The sequence below is a fragment of the Rhinolophus ferrumequinum genome, chromosome 17, assembly GCF_004115265.2.
Source record: "Rhinolophus ferrumequinum isolate MPI-CBG mRhiFer1 chromosome 17, mRhiFer1_v1.p, whole genome shotgun sequence".
NCBI classification, from domain to species: Eukaryota; Metazoa; Chordata; class Mammalia; order Chiroptera; family Rhinolophidae; genus Rhinolophus; species Rhinolophus ferrumequinum.
The window spans coordinates 11,675,783-11,698,119 of NC_046300.1; the positions used below are offsets into that span (position 1 = coordinate 11,675,783).

General features: G+C 47.9%; 1 protein-coding gene across 11 annotated transcripts in view; it reads right to left on the reverse strand.

The window, feature by feature from the left end:
• TRAK1 (trafficking kinesin protein 1) overlaps nucleotides 1-22,337 on the reverse strand; it is a 110,983-nt gene that overhangs the window by 6,517 nt on the left and 82,129 nt on the right. For 5 of the 11 annotated variants that reach the window (XM_033132085.1, XM_033132078.1, XM_033132079.1 and 2 more), the window contains 6 exons: nucleotides 21,705-21,779; nucleotides 21,031-21,168; nucleotides 18,583-18,659; nucleotides 16,515-16,751; nucleotides 15,178-15,494; nucleotides 8,197-8,544 (listed from right to left, as the gene is read on the reverse strand). In XM_033132085.1, coding sequence (XP_032987976.1) covers nucleotides 8,197-8,544; nucleotides 15,178-15,494; nucleotides 16,515-16,751; nucleotides 18,583-18,659; nucleotides 21,031-21,168; nucleotides 21,705-21,779 — 1,192 coding nt within the window. Of the gene's footprint in view, nucleotides 1-8,030; nucleotides 8,545-15,177; nucleotides 15,495-16,514; nucleotides 16,752-18,582; nucleotides 18,660-21,030; nucleotides 21,169-21,704; nucleotides 21,780-22,337 lie in introns of those variants that run through there. The other 6 variants (XM_033132080.1, XM_033132084.1, XM_033132088.1 and 3 more) reach the window with 3 other exon arrangements.

Below are 22,337 nucleotides of genomic sequence, written 5' to 3' on the forward strand. Positions count from 1 at the left end.
GTCTAGGATGTCTGATTTTTAATGAAAACGAGACAGCCACAAGTTGTCATCAATTTATTTCCCTTTAAAGCTCTACAGAGTTTTTGTTAAGGCAGCTGAAGGCTATGATTTGGAGCAAAGTAAATCTCAGAAGTGTTAGGGCCATGCATCAGAAGGCTGGCAAGTGATACGTAATAAGGAAGCGTCCACGGGAGATATCATGATTGCAGAGGTCATCCTCATTCATAACTCAAACATTAAAAAAAAAAAAAAGGAAAAAAGACAAAAAGACAAAAAGATGCTGCTTCAAATAGCGTGCACAATGAAATACTGGGAGACCCTCCCCACCCCACCCCACCCTGCCCACCGTCCCTGCAGCAGCTCAGCCCCCAGAGACCTCCTGGGAGAAAAGTGATTAGGGTATCAGAGGCTATGAGCGCTCTGAAGATTCAAAAGGCTGTGAACGAGAATCTTCTAGTTCTTTATGGCAAGTTTTCTCTTGGCTTTGACAAAAAGGAAAAGGAGGGCAAAACAAGAAGAGACTGGTGCCCCAAAACTGCAGATCCACACGTGGGTGATGATGTCTTAAACAAAAAACAAACAAAGAAACAAACAAAAAAACCCCCCAGAAACCAGATGAAACAAATGAACAAAAAATGTTGGAGGCACGCAGATTGAAAGCAGGTAGCTCAAAGCCAGCGCACAAAAAAATGGTGGCGGTCACTAGAGGAGCACGCAAGGCTGGTTCGCCTGGATTATTACGGTCCGACCCGTCTGTCTGTGTCAGGGAGGCTCCTGTGGCTGTCAGCACCACGGCCACAAAAGCAAACTCTCCACCACAGGGAGCTCTAGGCAAAGGGTCTGGGTGGGGGAGCGGTGGGGGAAGCGGGGCACACACAGAAAATTAGCCTTTATGAATCTTTGTTTCTCAACCAATAAATGGAATGGTTTAGGGACTCTGATAACTGAGGAACTGCTGCAAGCAAAACGAAAAAAATGGAATAAGCTATGAAGAAAAGGCAACCAAACAATCACGATTCTCTGACTGCCATAGGTCTAGAAACAAAAGCAACAAAAAGCCTGAGAAAGAGCGCGAAGGGTTACTTGGGTGGGAGAAAAGGAAAAAAAGGCGGTCAATAGAGGTCATTAAGACAAAACAGTTGAAAGAGGGATAGAACATTTAGAACAATCAAACAAAAGCAAGGGTGGATTTGAAATGAGAGGCGTACCCCATTAAAACGCATGGCAAAACATCAAATCAAAAGGTCACCATGTTCACTTCCTCCTTCCCCCATCACATATTGGATCTTTGATTTTAACAGGGGGTGTAAGATGGACATTTTAGAGACACAATTAATTGCATCAGCAGAAGCAAAACCCATCCTATGCAAATGGGTTTGGGGGACAGGAAAAGGCTGCTAAAATTCAAGTCATCATTCCCCAGAAGCAATGGATAGCCTTAGAGGACCAAGGAAAATCAACCAGTGTCAAAAGTGCCCAAGCCAGAGGTTCGGCCCCTTCAAAATACCACTGGACGCCTGGACCCGCCAGCTCTCCTCTTGTCACCGCCTGCCAGGCTGCTGCAACACCTCCCTTCCTTGGGACACAACACAGAGACAGTGAGTTGCCTGAGGTTCCCTGTGCTGTCACAGAGCAGCTCCGGGCTGAATCCTATAGCCCTGCGTTCAGGAGACAGCAATTTCTCAAAGAAAGAAGCACAGAACGCGTTCTTCTCGGCAGGGTGAGAGAACGCTACTGAAGCCCCCAGTCCCCGCCACACACCGAGCCCTGCCTTACAGGCTGTGTGTTCCCCTTGAGCAGCTCAGTTGGGGCCTCCAAGGACAGGGTTTCCTTGGACTCATGCTCTGACTTCCTACATGAATCCTTGTCCTTTTTCACAGTCTGACTGGTGGGCCTCAGTGTATTGTGAGGCGGGAGTAAACGGGTTCGAGTAGTAACACTGACAAGTGCTTTTGTCACCTGTTTTACTTGGGAAGGAACTTGCATTTCCCAATAAAACCTCTAATCCTTTATGGGTTTTATTTGTTCCTCCTCCCCCAGCCTCCAACAGGGATACAAAATCCAAATCTATCAAAGATAACCTTTAAACTTAATTAATCCTTTATTATTTGAGGTCTTCTACGTTGGCGAACTACATGCGGGGGGTTAATGTGCAGATTTTTTGTTCTGAGAACCTGGCACATGCAAGCACACACCGTTCAGGGAGTTGCAGGTGGGCGTCAGAGGGCTTTGGAAGGGTGACAGCCACCCTGCTCCCTGGCTCTCTGATCCGACCCTGACGTGCTTTCTGCCTGGAACAGATGAACTTGGTGAAGGGTTCTGACTGATGTGCTTTTCTGGGGGCCCATCATACTGGTACGGACTGGAAAACTGGGTGCTTGGGATCTTGCTGCTGCACCAGTCACGGGGTACCTGGCACACCTCCTCCCCCAGTCTCCAGTGATGCCCTGGGTGCCCCTGCAGAATGCACTGGTGGGGACCTGAGGGGCAGCCAGGACTCTGCCAGTCTGACCATCCATGTGGATCAGATGTGTATACACCAGCTTATGCATTTCAGTCAATCTGAAGGGAGCTCTCTTAAACTTACAGGAAGGGCAGGCTGATGATGTGCTGGGGACAGCAGGAACTTTTCTCTCTAAGGGCCATCGTAGCACCCAGTCCTTAAAAGAACCCTCACGGGAGCCCATGCAGATGGCAGGGTGCAAATAACTGCAGCCGGTTATTTCTACGGGGAGTTTTCACATACACAGGGAAAGGCTGCTTCAAAGGGGACCACTGCGGACAGAAACGCTGGTCATGCCACATACCCAAGCTATTTTTCTGCTCGCCCAAGTACTTTCTTAAAAATATACATATAAACAGTACAAATGCATCCCAAAATCTTGAAAAAAAGGACTCCATCTTTGCAACACACTGAGAACCTTCTATATTCTATTCTCTTCCCCTCTCTTCATGGGACGTGGCCAACTTGTGTAGGATGAAGTGCCCCTGGTCTTCCTTTTTCTTAACTTGGACATGTAGTGTTGTAGTGTGAAGCTGCTCTCATGCAATCTGGATCTGCTTTGCAATTTCTCTAAACTCATTAACCACCACACACACACACACACACACACACACACACACACACACACATTCATTCTCCCTCAACAACCCCCAATCCCACACACACCCTTTAATTCCAGCAGCTGCCACCACATCAGCGGTGACACACAGGCCAGCCTTTTCTCTTCAAGCAAAAACAAACATATTGAAAAGAAAAGCCACCTTCATCTAGCTTAAAGGTGTGGCCTGAACTAAGCCCTAAGAATGTCACTTCCTTTCTTTACCTTTTTACCAGCTTCTGATGACTTTGTTGCCTTTTGCTCAAGCATTGGGAGTGGGGTTGGGGGTGGGGCTAGGGGTACGGGAAGAGGGCGTCTCTGCCTGTCAGCTACACGTCCACTTTTTAAACAGGCAAAAACAATGCTTTAGAATTCTTCCTAAAAGACTAAAAGGGCATCGAAAAATACTTTAAAGACTTTTTCTGTCACTTCTTTAATTCCAGCCATGAATTTTTCTGGGGGAAAAAAAAAGTTCTATGATGAGTCCTCGTGTGGAAAGCTCCATAAAACATTCATTTGCCCTATGCTTCATCATTTAACATAAACAGTTTGGGGTTAATGTGGCTTTAATATGTTTTTCTTGGGGCAAGGGGGCTGGCAGGAGGAGGTCTGAGCAGTTTCAGATACAATAGTGCAGCCTCTATTTTTTTTTAAATAAAATAAAAGCGATTTTAAATTACACACTGTTATAAGATGATGTTCTTTAAGCCCTTAGTTCCAGGCTTCACATGGGCTGGGTGCCCCTTTGTCTTAGTTTCTTAAGCATTTCTTCTGCGGAGTCCTCACTTGGTCCTGCTGCTCTACAGGGACTCCTGGGTCTCCCATGCAGACCTCGGCCTGGAGGTACTGGGGAGGTTTCTAGCACAGAGATTGAGAACCACATCACAAGGTCTTTTTCTGGTTTCGTAACAGCTTATTTTTGGTTCCTGTAAAATTTAAAAATTTAAAGTCTACCTTTCCCACTGCACCAATCTGTCTCCTTTCTGTTTCATTTAAAAGTTATGTGATTTAGCAGATGAACAATCTCAACAGCATCGTGCAGAGAGGACCAGAAATTCCTTCAAGTGGCCCCTGACGAATCTTGCGGAGAAAAGGGAATTTTTTAGAATACTGTTAAAATGTCAAAAGGGCAAACGCAACAGTCTCTTTGTTAGATCCTTCGGATGCCAACAAAGCTGGGCCCCGTGGCCTCTGTCCTCTTGTCCTTCCTTCCGTGGCAGACACCCACAGGAGCGAGAGCCACGTGCCTAAGCTGCATAACGACCTCTCTGTCCGCCAGTGCTTTCGACGCCAGTTTCAGAGCGCACTTCTCCCAGACGTCAGTAGGCGGCGCAACTGGACAGCTCATGGAACCTCAATGCACCTCCGCGCGCTCCCTCAAGGGTCCCTCCAGTTAGAAAAGCGGCGGTGCAGACACCCGCTCCTCAACAGTCCCCGTGGGTGTCCCTAGGAGCGCGGGTTTTCAGGGGTGAGGATGTCATAGACAACGTGCTTCCCACAAGCGGATTCCGTTCAGGAAATGTTAAGTAGGGTTGACTGTACGCTGTTTCTTTGGGGAGGAGTTAATGTTCTTCTTCTTCATTTATTTTTCCATTTTCGGGCTGCAGTTGGCCTTGTTTGCTCTGGGTTAATAAATATATTGATGCAAGCGTACAGGGCTTCCTTAGCATCTCCAAATACAGGAGGGTGTGAGCAGGCCATCTGCTCTGTCTGTAACCACCACACTCCTGAAACTGCTACAAAGACTGGACTGAAACATCAACCATCATCACCAACTCTCTCCGTGGAGACAGGAAGGAACGTCCCTGAATCCGAGGTCTGTGAATTGAATGCACCAGACTTTGCCTTCCAGATCCATCGGGCTCCCACAGCCAACTTTCCTTCACAAGTCCATCTGGGTCCTGCTTCTGCGGTGGGACAAAATGCGACAGGATGCGGGTTGGCGTGACTTTGCTCAAATCAGACGAAGCTGGAGTGAATGCTCGGCTCCCGGAACTTTCCATCTGGTTCCTTTCCTCCCCAGCTGTTCCTTTCCCTTTCCTTGCTCAGTAACCACTCCTGAACAGACCATGGACCTGTGGTCCAAATAAGGAAGCTACAAAAGAAGCTGATTCTTGACTTTTGCCTCTGTGGACCCAGGTGCTGCCACTCCGGGGAATTTTCAAGGGCTGTTTTCACCAAATGTGATTTTTGCCTTAAACAGTTCCTTTAGGGTCTTAGCCCCAAACATGACACAGCTTCACTGCAAGGCCATTGCCAGACAGGCACCCATGATACGAGCCTGTTTTAGGGTATTTCCCCCGCTTGAAATAGTCTCCTGAGTATTAAAATAAACGGACCTTCACTTTCTTCTGTCTGGGTTGCTTTAATCCCACCTCTCTCTCCTTTAAGGATCAAGACATCCAACCGAACTCTCTGTCCAACCAACCACCTACGGACAACTGTGAGACTAAACTCTGATCTTCATCCCTTACCACACGCAGGCTCTTCCCTACACATAAATACCTAAAATCCAGAACAGAGACCGTACAAGATAGTGACTACTTCTGATAAAGTGTACTTTCTGCGTGAATTAAAACATAAAATAGGCCACTGAAATAAAGTAAAACTATAATCTAAAAATTGTTTTAAACAATCCACTTTAATCATCTAAATTATTTACAAATATGAAAACAAGGATTCATCCTTTTGAAGACATGGGCTTGATTATAAAAATCAGCAAATGGTGATACAACAATACATTAAAATATATTAATAAATTTTTCTCAGTACGGACTCAAAACTTGTTCTCCATGAGACATCTGGCTCCAGACAAAAGTGCCTAATATGTAACTCTTCCCAATTTCCTCCCATCATACCAGTTGCAAGAAAAAAGATGAGTCACCTTCTGTCTCCAAAATTTCTCCCTACTCAGTCTTCCCAGCAGATGGCAGCTCCTGGGACTGTGCAGTTTGGCAACACAGAAACCCAGGCATTGAGGGCGGGCCAGGGCAGGGACCAGACCAGCCCAGAGACAAGTGCCAAAGCACAGGACACCTTAAGCCTTCCTGCTGAAGACTGTCTCCCTGTGACTCCAAGACTGTGTTGCCTAGTGCCACTTGGGCCTCTGGGATTATTGATTTAGAGTGCCGTGCTTCTTACATTCCAAGAATCAAAACGGTCCTATCATTCCCAATAGAGACAAAAAGAGCCAAATCAGTGTTCACACCTTTCCCCTCTGCACGGAGTTTTAAATGAGTCTTAGCCCAGGAAACAAGCTCCAGAGGATGCTCGTTAAACAAGCAGACTTTTACTAAATTACCTTCAGCAATCTACATAATTCGTTTTGATCGCACACTTCCAACCTGACCCCTCCACAGTTTCAATGGTAAGCTGGTGTGTGTGCTTTCCTCCAAGTTGCTGGGACGAGTCTGCTGCAGGTGAGTAAGGAGGGAAGACGCAATAACTTTGTCTTCGTTTACGGAAGAAGAGTGGTGAGGACTTCGGCGCTCATAACTGGTCCCCTCTCTGCCCCGAGAGAAGTTCTTAGCTGACTTGATAAGCTTTATTCCTTCTGTACAACTTCTTGAAGATGCACCTAGTGGTGCTGCTTTAAACTCTGGATTCACCTTCTATCCCACATGTAGGGCTGCAGGGAGAGGGGGTCATCACACTGGACACGATTCCTACCCCTTCAGCCACAAAAACAAACACACGCTGTGTTTCCTGTACCGTCGCCTGCATTCCAGGTGGGCACTGGGGCTGATAACAAAGGGAGGTGACCATATTGCAGGTTTCCCTTTCTTAAATGTGAAGATACTAAATCACAAGCATTTTCGCTCCCTTGCAAGCTTCTCTGGTCACTTAATTGCTAAATAAAATAAACCATAAATAAACCCTTACTTGATGATACCTCTAAAGTTGATGTCAAAACAAAAAGAACAGTTGGTCACAAATAAAGTCCCGTGGCCACAGAGGTCTGAATTTAGCCAGGGAATGGGAGATGCCACCAAGAATCTCAGTTCTTTCCTACCTTGTATTGTATGGGGGCGGGGGGTGGGTTGTGGCCTTCCTGGATGAAAATCATGAATCACAGACGAGCATCCAGTGTTCACACTTGGTGACTCACGAGTATCATGAGGATGAAGACATTGGGTTAATTCATCTTGTTCTGGGTCTCTCCCTTTATCCCATAAGAACTTCCTCATCTTCTTGGCATAAGCAGCCAGGAGGTCTAGGACGTCTGGCAAATGGTAACCACATGATCGCTGTGGTTTAGGGCCCTGAGCACAAAGCTTTTCAATCCAGTGCCACCTAGGATGTGGGTAGTTCTATCAACTCATGGCCACATTTTTAATGCTCATGAGGACAGCGGGGAGGAGAGACCAGCCAAGGCTCCTTTCCAGATTCATCTAGAGTCCTCTTCCTGGAAGAGCTTCCTGATATTCTCTTAGGGTGGGTTTGGTTAAGGGGTACTGCTAAAACACTTTTCCAAAAATCCATTTTGAACAAATGTGTGAGCTAGAAAGGAGACATATATACCTTCACTCAAGTTAGAAAAGCAAAACATTTGGCTGATCCAGTGTTGTCGAAAATCCTGAATACTTCCTGGGCTTCCTCCTGCTTTAATGTGGCACGTAGGTGACAGATTCCCACGACGTTCACCTTTTGAATGGCCCAGAACTCAGAATTTCCCCTAAAACTGACCAACTCAGCTCAGCTCAGTTTGGAAATCGCCAAGGGACTTGAGAATCTGCCCCTTGGACACGGGAGAGACCCAGAACAGGAGGAGGGGAGCTGGTGTTCTGGGGGGGCAGGGAGTGGGGTTTCTCCACGTCTTTTTAGCAGCCTTTCCTGCCCTGCATCAAGAGCTCCGCTGGGCCATGTACCCCCAAGATGGGTGGGGAGCTTCACCCATTGTTACAAAAGGAGGCATCGGACTGTGCGTTAAAAACCAGAACTGCACAATGGGAACGCTTTAATCACCCACACAGACGAGCGGAAGCTACAGACAGAGAGCCACTATGGATGGTGCTCGGAACAGAGGTGAGAATGGCCCAGAATTCTGCCTCCGGTAAAGGTGCCAGGTTTACAGGACTTATCTCGGTGCCCTCACCAGACCCCTCCTCCTCCTCCTCCTCCTCCGTGGCCGCTGGCGGCTCCTGCATCTCTTCTGGGAAAGCCTGAGGCCGGCTCTGGTAACTTCTGCTGCCTGAGACAGTCACGTGTGCTCGGGACCTCTCACCTGAGGTCTCTGGCTGCTGTGCTGGCGTGGAGGTAGCTAGGCCCGGGAGGGAAATGTGGTCACCTGTGTCGTCTTCTTCAAAGTCGTTAAGGCAGTATACTTCGTCCAGGTCAACGTCTAGCGTCCGGAAGCCCTTGGTGACCACACCGGGCCGGGGGTCCAGGATGCCCCCGAGGTGAGGCTGGGCCAGCTGCTGCCAGTGGTGTAGGGTGGCGGAACCTTGTAGGAGAAAGAGAAGGGGGGACAGAGAGAAGACAGGGTTAGGATGGAACTCTGAGCTGACAGCTGTTCCCCACCCTCAGAGTGTGGAGCGGGGGCCCCTGAGCTCTGCAGGTGGACTCTGGGAGGGACTCTGGGAGGCTGCCTCTGCCCCTCTTGCTGGGCAACAGCAGCTGAAACCCCACCATGCCTAGAAGGGGCACCAATTTAAGGGATCAAAATTATTTCTTTTTAAAGTAAAATTCATGCTGTACTGTGTGCCAAGGATATTTGGTGACAGACTCTTTATTTTAATCAACTGATGTCAACCCCCAAATCTAACACAGAATCACGTTAGAAACAAAAGAGGAAAAAATTAGCAAGACAGGCACAAAAGGGGGTTGGAGGAAGGGATGGTGGGTGCCAATTCTATGCTGAGTCCATACTGATGGGAGCAGGGAGGACAGAGCAGGGGCAGAATAAGGCCATGTCGAGCCAACCCCAGGAGCCACAACAAAAGGAAAGCAAGAAGAAACTCAAGTAGCACACAGAGATAAGCGGTAGGCACGGCCATCGCCTCTCTCACGTAGGTGTTCTGTATCGGCCAGCAACCTCAAGGTATTCCAGGTTTAGGGAGAGGGAACGGGCCTCAAGAAGGGACTGAGGAACATGGTAAGTCCGCACGGAGGTCTGAGGCGGAGTTGCCCATCTCCTCAGTGACACTGGACCCCAGCTCTCAAATGACACCACGCAAGGTCTGTAATAACACCGGAGTGTGTCCCTGAGGACCTCGAGAGTGTCACAGGTGCTCACAAACAGAAGTGTTCCAAAGTGTGCTTAGGAAACCTGGGTGAAGAAGTGTATCCACGGAGGGTCATCTCAGAACCTTTCGCGTGTTGCTGTGTGCTGGGACCCTGCCCAGCCCGTCTTCTCCCTGCACATTTACTACACCTCATGCGGCCCTGGGATTGTGGCTGTGTGGCCCGTGAGGCTGGGTGTTCTTGCCTCATTCTCCAGACGGAGTTAACCACACAAATAAATATGCTACACTCAAGAGAGACTTTGCGAGAGGGGCTCAGGCATGGGAAAGCAAGAGCCTTCCCGCACACATGGTGTCCCAGGGACCGCTGGTTTACTGATGTTGTCCTGTGTTTATTGGGCAAGAAGCCCTCTAGGCCACGAGGCTTCCCTGTTAGAAAGGGGAGCCAAGGATGCCAGCAGCTCAGGAAGTCAAGATGGAAGAGAAGGGAGAGGCAGGCAGGCAGTGAGGTCAGGAAGCCCACAAGGAATGTGACTGAGATGCAAAGAATCCACGCTCATCAGAAGTTCCCTACCCTCTGGGGTGCACGGTGAGGGTATGAACTCCAAACACTGCTGGACAGTAACTTCCCATGGGACAATCTCAGCCAAGGAGTCACGGAAGGATTTTGTAAACGGGCAATTTCAAATCACTTGAGAGAGAAAAAACTGTCCAGAATGCCAGTGCATGTTTAGAAGAGTTCCTGGAGACCCACTTTGAGGTCTGTCCCAGTTTTAAGTGTGTACAATAAATAACCTGCTTAACCAGAATCTATTGAATATAAATTGAAAATATTCTAAATGCAAAAAAAGAAATAATAAAGAGACGCACATAATGAAAGAGGGCATCGCATACTTGTTCTCTCACTAGGTGGTAAGACACACTTACGACTAGTGGTTCTCAACTGGGGGCGATTTTGACCCCCAGGGGACATTTGGTAATGTCTGGTGGCATGTTTGGTTGTCATAACTGTGGAGGAAAAGGGGGTGCTAATGGCCTCCAGTGGGTAGAGCCAGGGCTGCTGCCAAACCTCCTATAATGCACAGGACAGCCCCTGTGACACAGAATGACCCGGCCCCAAATGTCAACAGTGCCGAGACTGAGAAACGCTGACCTCGGGCTATGTATGGTTCTTATTCTCAGATCCTTTGAGAATCTGAAGGAATCCGAGGGCCCTCTCCTCAAAGGGAGCTCACATGCAAGCGGCACTGTGCACTAACGGCCGGGGCTGAAGTCAGGTTTGGGATCTGGACTTCCAGGTGCCACAGCGTCCCGTTGTACCAAGGGCTACCCTGCGTGGCAGCTGGTTTTACGTGTATTGTACCAGTTCATTCCTCAGAACTGCCCTACGAGTGAGTCTTACTACCCACTCTTCACACGGGAGGGACCTGAGGTTCGCTGAAGTGACACAACTTCCACAGTCACTGAAGCAGTGGTATAGACCAGGTTCCTTCAGTAATCTCACACTGGCCACCCCTCAACCTCTACAGGCCTGAAAATAAGCAAGGACATCAGCGTTCTGGCCAGGAACCCGGGCTAAGTGAGAAGCATAAATGGAGGACAGTAAAACTTCCAGGTAGGTGTCCAGGACCCACGCCTGGACCCACGTTAGGAGACACACGCCTGAAGATGGGATTTCTCATGCCAGTCACCCCCAGAACCCCCATTTATAATCCATAATGGGCCCCCTGTTCATGAGTTCACTAGAAGTACAAGGCACAGTCCAGGCAACAAACCACACTGGGGAGAAGTCTTCAACACGGCACACGACATCCAGCTTAGGACTGCACATACGGGCCTTAGACGGATTGTGAGAAATCCCTGTCTACGATGTGGCCACGTCACCTCTACTTTTGGAAGGGGAAGAAAGGGAATGGCGACAGACACTGGAAGGTGAGGAACTGCGCTGAGGAAGTGCCCAATCTCTGCATGCTTCTGATGGGGGCACTAGATGTTTACAATGCATGGGAAACAACTCGGTGAGGCTGGAGGATGGGCCCAGACCAGAGATGCACGTGCCTGGATCCTCCTTTTGTTCAACAGACTGCCCCCATCTGTCCCCACCTCATGCATGGGCTCCGGAGAGAAATGATGCCGCAAAGGGTTTGCTGTTTGGTGTTAAAGAGGCTACCGGAATGCATGGGGTTATTTGCATTCCCTAAAAGTGCATAGCCACTGAATTCAGTGACATTACAACCAAAAGATGGTGCCCAAAAGTGCATCGTACTTGGACTTTTTACACGACGCCTCAAGCATCCCTTACGTAAGAAAAGAGCCAACCTTTATTGAACACTTACTAAGAGCCAAGCACACTTCTAAGAAGTCTACATTTATTCTCTCACTTAATCATTATAACCCTGTTGTCCCCATTATTCAGATGAGAAAACTGAGCACGGGAGGTAGAGTAATTTGCCAGAGGCTGCACAGCTGGCAACTGGTCAATCTTGGATTCAAACGCAGGCTGGCTCCAGTGTCCATCCTCTTAACCATATAGACTGCCTCTCAGCCAACATATGTATCTCAGATATAAGGTCAATAACATACCAGAATGGCTTCTCTAATCCTCATACAGGTATTTTTGGTTCTGCAAAAGTGAATATTGGTGAAAGCGTCTGCAACCCTGTTATTTACGGCATGCGGTGGGGTTCAGAGACCATCTCCACTCCTGACTGGTTCTGAGGCCCTAGGAAGATTTGCTGAGCCCAGCACCGGGGCAGAACACCTCACACCCCACCTCCCTTCCATTGTTACTGCCTGGACCACCATGGAGGAATGCTGCTGATCTCCTGGCTACCTGAAGTCCTTCCTTTCATACGAGAAGGCATCCAAGTGAAAAGAGATGTGAATTGGACCTTATTCAGAGCTTTTGTTACCTCTTTCCTATCCCTTTTCCCAGCCTGGCTTCCTGGCTTTGTCAAGCACAAAGCAGGAGGATCACTGTACTGTTAACTACCGCCTGCTACCACCACCTCCTCCCACCCCCATGAGAATGAGGCTGGGGTCGAGCAAGTAGGAAGGGGTCAAGAGGAACCTCCCTCGTTGGCACCTAGGAAACAAGGGCGTGGACAGTACAAAAAACAGAATGACACTCACTGTCCCTTTCCCTCTGTTTGCTTTCCTTCCACACCCCACTGTTCTAACCGAAAGATACTCATGTCATCAGCAAAGAAGAGCAAATTCATTTATGTCAGAGGAGCATGCGAGGCCTAAAAGTTAGAACTAAACCTTCTGGATAATGTACAGTCTAGAAGTGTATGCTTTTCCCTGATACATATTAACTTGTTTATTTGGAAATACTATCTTGGTTATAATTAATCAGAAAGGAAGAACAAAATACAGGGGGGAAAATACTGCCCGACTCATCTTTTTAATGCAGATATATGTCTTCTAGTCTGAATGTTCTGTTTATTCTCCACCTGCTTAAAACATGTAAGGTAAGACAGAGAAACAAGAGTGCTAGCATTCTTAAACACCTAGCCCAGCTATTTGGCTGACTCCAGTAAGCAGACAGCGAGACTAATTAAATAGGTAAGGGAAACACCGATGGAAGACACAGATTGGCTATCTGCGATGATTCCCAGCCAACGTTCTTCAGGGCGTCACCCCAGGTACATTTACTGGGCCACTGGAGAGCACAGGAATCCTATCAGCTTCCCAGTGGGTGAGTGGAAAAGGATGATGTGAGAACATGGCCCCAGCACAATGCTGGTCCAGGTCTCAACATTGGTAAGGCCACTCTTTAGATCGGAGCTGCTGGGATAGGAACACGTTTGGGGAGCCTAAGTTTTAATTAGGACCTATTAGGTGCTGGGCGTAATATAAAACACATCACATTTACTCTTCACCACAATCTTCTGTGGCAGATGTGAGCCCTATTTCACAAATATGGGAAAGAAGGCTCAAAAAAGTGAGGTTAACTTATCCAGTGCCACAGTTAGAGCTGCACTGAAGCCGGTGACAGGCAGACTTCCATGCCAGCACTCCACCTTATCAAAGTCAACATAGTAACACCAAAGATAATTGTGGAGGGGAAGAAGAAAGAAAACACTGATTGTATTTTAAATAGCGAAAAAGTCCAAGAACTACAAAATGGAGCCAGAGAGACGCCTATCAGATGCGTTATAGGCCATAGTGATAAGAGATGAATTCTTAATGGTTGTGATTCAACTTCCTCGTGAGCAGGTACTATAGGTGAAATTCATCTTGCAAATCTAATGGGATTCATTCTTATTCCATGATCACAAAACTACTGCTATCTATGTCACAAGATTAAAAGCAAAAAGGATGAATTGGTCAAAATAAATTTAAAAAAGAAACTCTTCCTGTAATACACATGGAAAATGAATCCAAAAACATATTCTTAAATGATCTAATGAAACACAAAGTCAAATACAGAAAGCAGACAAGACAGAGATGATAAACTCCAATGATCTTTGAGACAAAGGAGAAAAAAGAAAAGAAAGGCAAAAAGTAAAATTGCGGAAATGGAAGATTTTATTGAAAGAAAAAACAGACATAATTGTGGATCAGAACACAATCACCAAGCTTACAACTGAATGAACAATTTTTAAAAAATGAGCCATCCCTTTTCTGAAATCTAAGAAGGACCTAAGTTATATAATAAAAAAATAATAAGGAAGAAAAGAATGTAAACCCACCCTCTTCCTCGCTTTGGGGGATACAGAACCCAGCATGTCTTGGGTCTTTAACAAGCAAACCTCATCTTACAGCAAGAATTCTCAACTGCCCCCAAGGCGTTGAAAATGGGTTCTTGTGGGGGTGAAAAGAATCTACTTTCCTTAGGCACAGAACACAGATATACATATTGTACATAAACAGTATATCTGTGGCATTACATTTTCAGGGGGGGAATAAATGTCTTAAAATAATTCCTTAAAGGGGGCAATAATTTTTAAAAAGTTGACAAACATTGTCTTATAGAAATTCTGATTTGGCTTTGCGTTAGATATGTAATACAGAATTCTAAACCCCTTCTCAAACTTAACATGGGTTTCCAAAACAAAGGATTAAAAAATGAACATTACAAACACTTGGTGTATCTTGGGTGGGTAGTGGTAGGTAAAGGGAAGACAATTTATAATGCCTAAAGGAAAAAGAAAGAAAAAGAGGTGAGTTTTTTCCATGGGTTTAATCATCTGGGGTGTCCCTGGTACTACAAAGAGAAACGCCCCTGGAAAACCCAGGCTTACGGAGGCACGGAACTCATGGGCCTACACAGCCACCCCCTTCCTGGCCCTCAAGTTGCTGAGGTCTGGGAGCCTTGCGCAGAACACTGCATAGAAAGGAAAGCCCCAGTCTTTTTATTGGAAGATCCAAGGAAAACATGTGAGCTGACAAACTGCAAGGACAAACTGCAAATTGCTTTCATGTGGTTATTGAAATAAAACATAAACCGGTGGCTTTGCACGCCTCCCTCCCTGATACCAACATTTCTATGAAATCAAAGCATTAATTATTTACGCTGCTCAGACCCCCAGTCAGGACTGAATTAACTTCTGAGTAAGTGCGTCTGCCTCGCAAAAAGATTTTCATGTCTAAGGTTCTAAATGCACAAGAGAGAGAGAACGAGAAAGCCACCGTCTGCACGTTCTTTTCTTTGGCTTACTGGCCTAGGTTTGTCTTGGGCCCCTGTGTGTGTATTTCCAAACCTGCACCAGGGAGCTGGGGGCCGGGGCTCGAGGCCCCTCAGAGGAACTCAAACCAGCAGCGTGGGCGGCTATCCCTGAAGAAAAAGGAGTAAGCGTGACAGAGGCTCCCCGCTTGCTGATGGTGGATCAGGGACCACAGGGAGTCGCCGAGGAGGACAGAGAGGGGACGAGGCCCCTGGTGATCACCTTCCAGCGGCTTCACGATCTGGAGTTTCTCAGGCAGGTAGGAGCGGCTGCTGAAGGACATGCCCGAGAAGCCGGTGAACTCGGAGAGGCGGGAGTGCGTGCCCAGGGACATGATGCTCTCGGTGGGCGTGAGGGAGCCGCTGGGCAGCTCGCCCTTCTCCGCCAGCTCCCTGAGCTTCCTCTCTTGCTCCTCCTCGAAGAACCTCCTCTCGGAGAGGTAATTCTCCCGGCGGAGGGACAACCGCCTCAGCGCAGTCTCCAGGTCATGGGAGCCCGGGGTGCCCGGTGTCCCGGGCTTCTTATTCTGCTCCTTGTTTCTGGAAGGAGGGGAGACGGGGTGAGTATGGAACGCCCAGCAGGGGGCGCTGTGCAATGTACAATGAGGTCCCACTGCTGAATGTGCAAGGGTGGCTGCAGGATTTTCTAAGGAAATCAAGGCAAGCCTTGGAAAGGCAGGCAAAAATGGGGAAACAAATGCCTGTCCTTAAGAACTGATTTTCTCTTTTTTTTTTTTGCCAGGGGGGAGGGTAGGGGTGGTGGCGAGCAGAGGGAAGAAAGCACTCAGGTAGAATGAAAATTTGCACACGTAACGTAAAATCCAGTCCTTACAAACACCTCCCTCACGAGCCCTTAGGAAGAAGCCTTCAGATGCAGTTGGTAGTTACCAGAAAGGCAGCAGGCTCAAAGGACACTTCTTTCCTCTTGAATTTAAAGAGCGGACAGCTCAAAAACAGTTCTGATCAAGCAGTGTCCCAACTGTCTGACACAATTGGTCAGAAAAAAACGATTTTATTAAGTCACAGGAAAGGGTGCACAAAGCAGACAATGCTGGGGAGGGGTGAGTCCTGCGGGGCGTCAGGACAGAGGGACTGACCACTGCAGAGGAAGTCCCACCCCAGGGACGCTCGGTGTGATGGGTCCTCACTGGGCACCCTGTACCCCCACTTCTGAAACAAACCCGATTCTGGTCATGAGACACAGTCTGAGTTCTCCTCACCCTTTCGCCCATCCCAGCTACAAAGGGGTTCATATAACAAATGTCTATGGTGTCACCTTAACAGTGAGGATTAAAAGAAACACATGTGCACTTATCCCCTTCAGTATCTTACAGAAAAGCAGACTTCCTGGTACATCCTGTTACTGGACCTCTTCAAACTGGTTAAAATATCAGTATCAAGGATAAGTGTAAGCTCCGAGGCTTGGTAAAACACATGTGGGAACTGAAACGTCTATATGGTTCCGGCAATTCTTAACGGCCTCTTCCCCGATTCTGAACCTGCGCTCAATCCACACGCCTTCTCCCCAAAACAGAAAGGGAAGAACTCCCCCTGGCTCACCCCAGGTTGTCTGACTCTGCTTCCAGGATAATGCTGTTGGTCTTGTTGTCCAGGACGACGTTGCCGACGTCACTGCCGTAGAAGCTGGACCGGGGGGTGCTGACACAGCTGGACAGGAGGGAGTTCATGGCCGAGGACTGGTTGGAACCGGGGATGTTCATGGGGGAGGGCGTCAGGGACCGCTGCTTGACAACCTGGTTGATGTTCCTCACGGTCTCAAAGACTCGCTTCTGGTGACTGGGGAGAATGCACATCAGCCATGAATGAGCAAGCGTAGGAATGACCTTGGCATAAACCTTCCAAAAACGATCAACTGAGGAGCCAACAAGGCCGTGGACCCATGTGAGCCCCCAAACAACCTGCCTTCCGGGCCCTTCCTTGGGTTTCTGCGTGTGCTGGTTGGAATTCGAGAGACTCAACACCCACTGAATTAAAGGCTCTGATATGTGGTTGTGTCCTAACGGTAATGTTAGCAAGAGTGAGTGATACTGTTTTTCACTTCCTTTAAGCTTGACCTACAAATAAAAGGATGTAAGTCGTCCTTTGTCTCCCAGCTAGTTCGTTTTTCATGACAGTCATTACAGGGCAGACCCCAGCAGGGCAGTGTTCACTGCTCAGTACATAACAGGGCTCAATAAATATCTGTAGAATATTTCTTGATTTCATATACAGTCACATGCCGCTTAATAACGGGGATATGTTCTAAGAAATGGATCATCAAGTGATTTCATCGTTGCGCAAACATCATACAGTGCACTTACACAAACCTGGATGGTGCAGCCTGCTACACACCGAGGCTGTATGGGATAGCTTACTGCTGCTAGCTGATAAGCCTGGACAGCATGTGAACTGCACAAAACACAAGATTAAATCAAGCACAAGGGGACATGATGCAATTAAGAGACGCAGTCAATAGGCGATGTATGAGGCTACTGCTGGTAGAACTCAGCACAGTGTTTTACAGCTTGCTGTTATTTTTGTACGTAGAAAGCGTATACTCCAAAATGACAAAGTATTGTGTAGTAAGCGCATAAACCAATAACCTAATCGTCTATTATCACTACCAAGTATCATGTACTGTACGTAATTGTATGTGCTGTACTTTTATACGACTGGCAGCACAGTGGGTTTGTTGATACCAGCATCCCCACAAATGCATGTCACGCGTTGCATTATGACGTCACGCGTTGCATTATGACGTCACGACAGCCACGACATCACTAGGCAGGAGGAATTTTTCAGCTCCATTATAATCTTATGGGACCAATGTCGTCTATATGGTCCGTCGTTGACCCAAATGTCATTACGCAGCACATGGCGGTATACAAAACAAGTAAGACTGAAAGTTAGTCTTAAACGTCTATAATGAGATGATAAACACCAGATGATTTTTTTTTTTTTTTAAAGAAACTGCTGTCTCTAAGGGCAGAACCACAGACTTCGATGCTCATTTGTACCCTTTCAAGGAGACAAAAAGTAGGCCTGTTTCTATAGTGGCCACTTCTTCCTGGGATGCCGAGGGCCACACACGTGTGCCAGGGCTCAGGGACACTGGGCACTCCCCAGGATCCCGTGTCAGTTCTGTTGGAGGGGTTTGGGTACAGAGAAAACAGGATAACACTGGATCCACAGGTTCCTTATAAACACCTCAGGGCAGGCCATGAGCACGGTCTTGAGTTAGGAAAAGAGACCGCAGAGGACGAGATCCCTCAGTGGATCCGGGAAGGAAATGGAAGCCTTGCTCACACCCCTGAAGAGTCCTCTGTATCTCATATCCTGTCGTTCCTTTTTCCTAACAGATGTTAAGAATTTAAACAGTAATGTTTTCCATTGAAAGATAAAAATGAGTGGTGGTGTTACAGGGAGGTGGGAAACACATCTCTCCTCGCCCAACTTTCTGCAAGTTCACACTATATCTTTAAAACCTAATAGGAAGCGCTGGTGGGATGTTATCAGCTGGATTATTTCCCTCAATCTGGACTTAAGCTGCGGAAGGCCCAAACACTGCTTGTTTGGACCATCACAGGTCACGAGGTGGTCTCCGGGAAGCTTAGAAGTGAGGCCGTACGCGATGTCTGGAGAGTCAGGCTCTTCCAACTGCAGCTCCTTGCGCATCGTTCCCTCGATCTCGGCTGCCAAGGAGTCCTGGGAAAAGCCAGAAGACACACGCGTGAGCGGCAACTCAAATGCTATCTCCAGAAGAGGCACGCGGCCAGGCTAGCCATCGAAGGGTAAACTGAGGCCTGAAATGCCCTCAGACTTCTCACAAGATTGACGGCATTTGACATTGTCAGAGACCCTGGCTGAGCAATAATCGGGGCAGGTGCTGAACGCAGCGGGCACCCACGGGCCCTGAGTGTAAAACCCTTTTGCTTCCAGGCAGCTAAGGGTCTGAAAGCAAACCCTATGTTCCCTTGGCCCGACCACGGGGCTGCCACTGTGGCCACAGGAGAGGCAGAGAACTTACAGGGCGGAGAGAAGACTGTGTTCAGAACAGAGATGGACGAATTTCCATCGCCCACCAAGCTCATGAGGCCTAAGTTACTGTCCTCTCCGTCTCCAGGGTCCACTAACCCTTTGGCTCACCCAGGGTTCTGAACTGCCCGCCACTCCGCATCGTGGGAGGTAGAGCCTAACACACAGTCCTCACATGTCTGCCAACAGAATCAGGGTGTGTGTAGAAAAGCACCTGCTGAGGTCTCAGAGGAGGACGCCCATATTGGACAACCTGCAGGGAAAGGCTAAATCCCTCCACCCACAGAACTTCCTGCGATAATGGGAAGGGTCTCTGTCCGCGCTGGCCAGTGTGGGGGCCACCAGCCACAGGGGGCCGTCGAGCCCTTGAAATGTGGCCCGTGTGACGGAGGAACTGAGTTCTTAATTGCATTTAATTTTAATTGATTTAAGTTAAATTGATTTAAATACCTTTAATGAATAATGCACTTGAAAAACAGACACCTTCAAAAACAGAGCTGTGCCAGACATGAGCTTTTCCTCCGCAAATGTGAAAGCTGAAAAATCTCTCCCGAAGAAACCCAAATGCAGATGTTCAATTTAACTTTTCTCATGCAATGGTTTACATTTTAAAATACAGGTCTGTCCTTCAGAGTGGGGAATGCAGCGTGGGGTAAATCCTAGTGCACAGGAAATAAGGTGGCCCCCCAGGAGATGGCTGTGCCCAGAGGAGAATCCCGGAAGGAGGAGAACTAATGCAAGGGGCACAGGCCAGTCTGTGAGCTGAGGGTAGTCAGCTCTAGATTGAGGAATCTGGGTCAGAATGTTCTTCGCTGAGATTCCTGGTACTACTTACTGGATCACTACTCTGCAGCTTGGAAAGCTGACTATTCATGTTATGTATCATTGTTTTTGGTTTAATTAGATTTCAGTCAAGTAGAGAGAGAAAGAGAGCTCGAGCCTGACTTGGATGCACGAAAGCAACGAAGAAAAAGAGGTCATAACTGAGGAAAAGTGGACCAGACAACAAGGGGTGAGGTGAAAGGAAAGAGCCCTCAGGAAAAGCCAAATTTGGAAGGGACCGAGTGTCACAAACATTTACACAGCCATCCGCTCCTGTCTCATTCATAGGAGTGCCTCTCAAAGGTTCTCTCCTCAGAGAGTACTTGGTGTTTCACCACAGCATGAAAATAGAGCCTTAAATATAAACATTCTTGGTCGTCTGTTCTTCCGTCTGTTCACTCACCCATCCAAATCGAATATCTACGAAGCATCTACAATTCTACAACCTTCCCAGTGCTGTGCTAGGTGTAGGGTAGTAGAGAGAGGGAAGGAAGAAAATTGCAAATAAGACACAGTCCCCACCTCCAAGGGGCTTTGGTCTGACAGAATTAAAAGGAGCAAGCTCACCAAGGTACAGGGAAATAACCAGCAAAATGGAACTACAGCAAGTACAGAGCAGGGTTAACCTCCTAGAAAATCCCCTTCTCAGCCATGTTCCCTTAAGCCCAAAGAGCAAACAAATCAGGCCAGGGCTAAACGAATAAGGTTGCGGAGAAATAATATGAAAAATATAAAAATGCCACACCCAGCACAGAGGGAAACATTTTTTCAGAACATAGATACTGAAAGCTATCAGAACGCCTAATACGCATACAAAGAGCCAGCAGAACCATACGGGCAATTGAAGAATTCTGGAATGCACTTGCGAGGCCAAAATAGCACACATTCTCTTAAGGTCAGGAAAAAATAATGTACAGATAACGTCTTCCAACTTTCTGAGGTTCCTACGAAATCGAGCTCCTACGAAATTTCTCTCGTAAGAGTGGGAGGAGGAAAGACAACAGACTCAGAGAGACAGAAAATGGAGAACCAATTTGTCTCACGCAGTTAAGGGGGTCACCTGCTGGGCTCAGGAGCCCTCAGCTCGAATCCAGATCCAAGCTGCAGAATGAGAAGCTACCTGCACAGGTTCAACTCCAGCCCTGCCTCCTACCATGAGCCCCCCTGCTCGTGGGAAGAGGGGTGGGAAGGGGGGTGTCAGGAAGCAAGCAGCACGCACCATGGGAAACAGGCCCAGCGAGTGGTAGCGCCGGGACGTGGCGTTGGGCACGGTCTTGTTGCGAAGGTTCTTGAGCTCCTCCTGTGCCTCGTGAAGCATCTCCATACACTCGGCGTACTTGTCCTCCAGCTCACGCAGCTGCCGGGGACCAGGGAAGTGCGAGGGTCAGAATCTCCTGAACACTGGGTACAAACCCACCCGTCCACACAGCCAGAAAGACACAGGCCCCGCACTCTGTGGTCTGAGGCCAGACGCCCAACAGTCCTCCGGGCTCAGCTTTTCTTTCACGTGGGGCAGGCTTACAGACTCAGAAATCACCCAAAATCCTAACCAGGGGCAAGGGAGATTAAAAACATCTTTAACCGAATGGGAGAGCAAATCGTGACACCGTCGTTTCAAGGCTGTCTGGGAATGGGTGTGCTCTGTGTCATCTCTTATTGGAACGTTTACCGGGAGGCTGGGCACACCAGGCTCCGGGCTGCAGAACAGCTCAGCCTCCCACGTACTCACAACCAGAAACAGCATCAGCAGGAATTTGTTAAGGAGTAAAAATGACATTCGAGTCAATATAAAAATGATTGTTAAGGTGGACACGACCCACAGCCAGTCAGAGGGAGGCTGATGCCCCCTAACTGGAAGTGGGGGCCCTGATGAAATGAGGGGGAACCACTCACCTCGGCCGTGAGCTGTCGCTGGGCATCCTTAGCAGCCCCCAGGTGCTGGACCAGTTCTTCATTTTCCACTGCACACTGCAACGGGGCAAAGGGAAATCAGCTTCTCTTTGGAGATACTTAGAAAAGTCTAACTTTTCCCCTCCTATTACTGGGTCCATTATGATCCTATCACACTTCTACAAAGGGGCTTTCATCTTCTGCTGGAGTAAAAGCTCATCTTTTATACAGTTTTGAAGGCAGTCTTTCCTACATCCATATTCTTTCTCCGTAGTCCACCCTCAGTCCGACCCTCCAGGATCACAGCTGCTCTCCGGAAGCATTTCCCCTCATGCTTCTAGCAAAGGCCCAGCATGGGAAACGAAATTGTTTTCTGCTGCTTCATCTTAAATTTAAAGGGGATACCGTTCTGCTGCAGAATATACCAGATGCGCTGCATGAAAACAAATACTAGGCAATGATTTGTAAGTTAAATCCCCAAACTCCATATCTACAGCACCTACCCTCCAAAGACTGTGCCACGTGGTTTCATATTTTTGTGCTGCCCCTTTGGAGAAAAAGCTTAGTGGATGCAATAGTATCACACTTATCCCTACTTTCATCCTAAGACCACTCTACAAATTAAGAGACTTCATT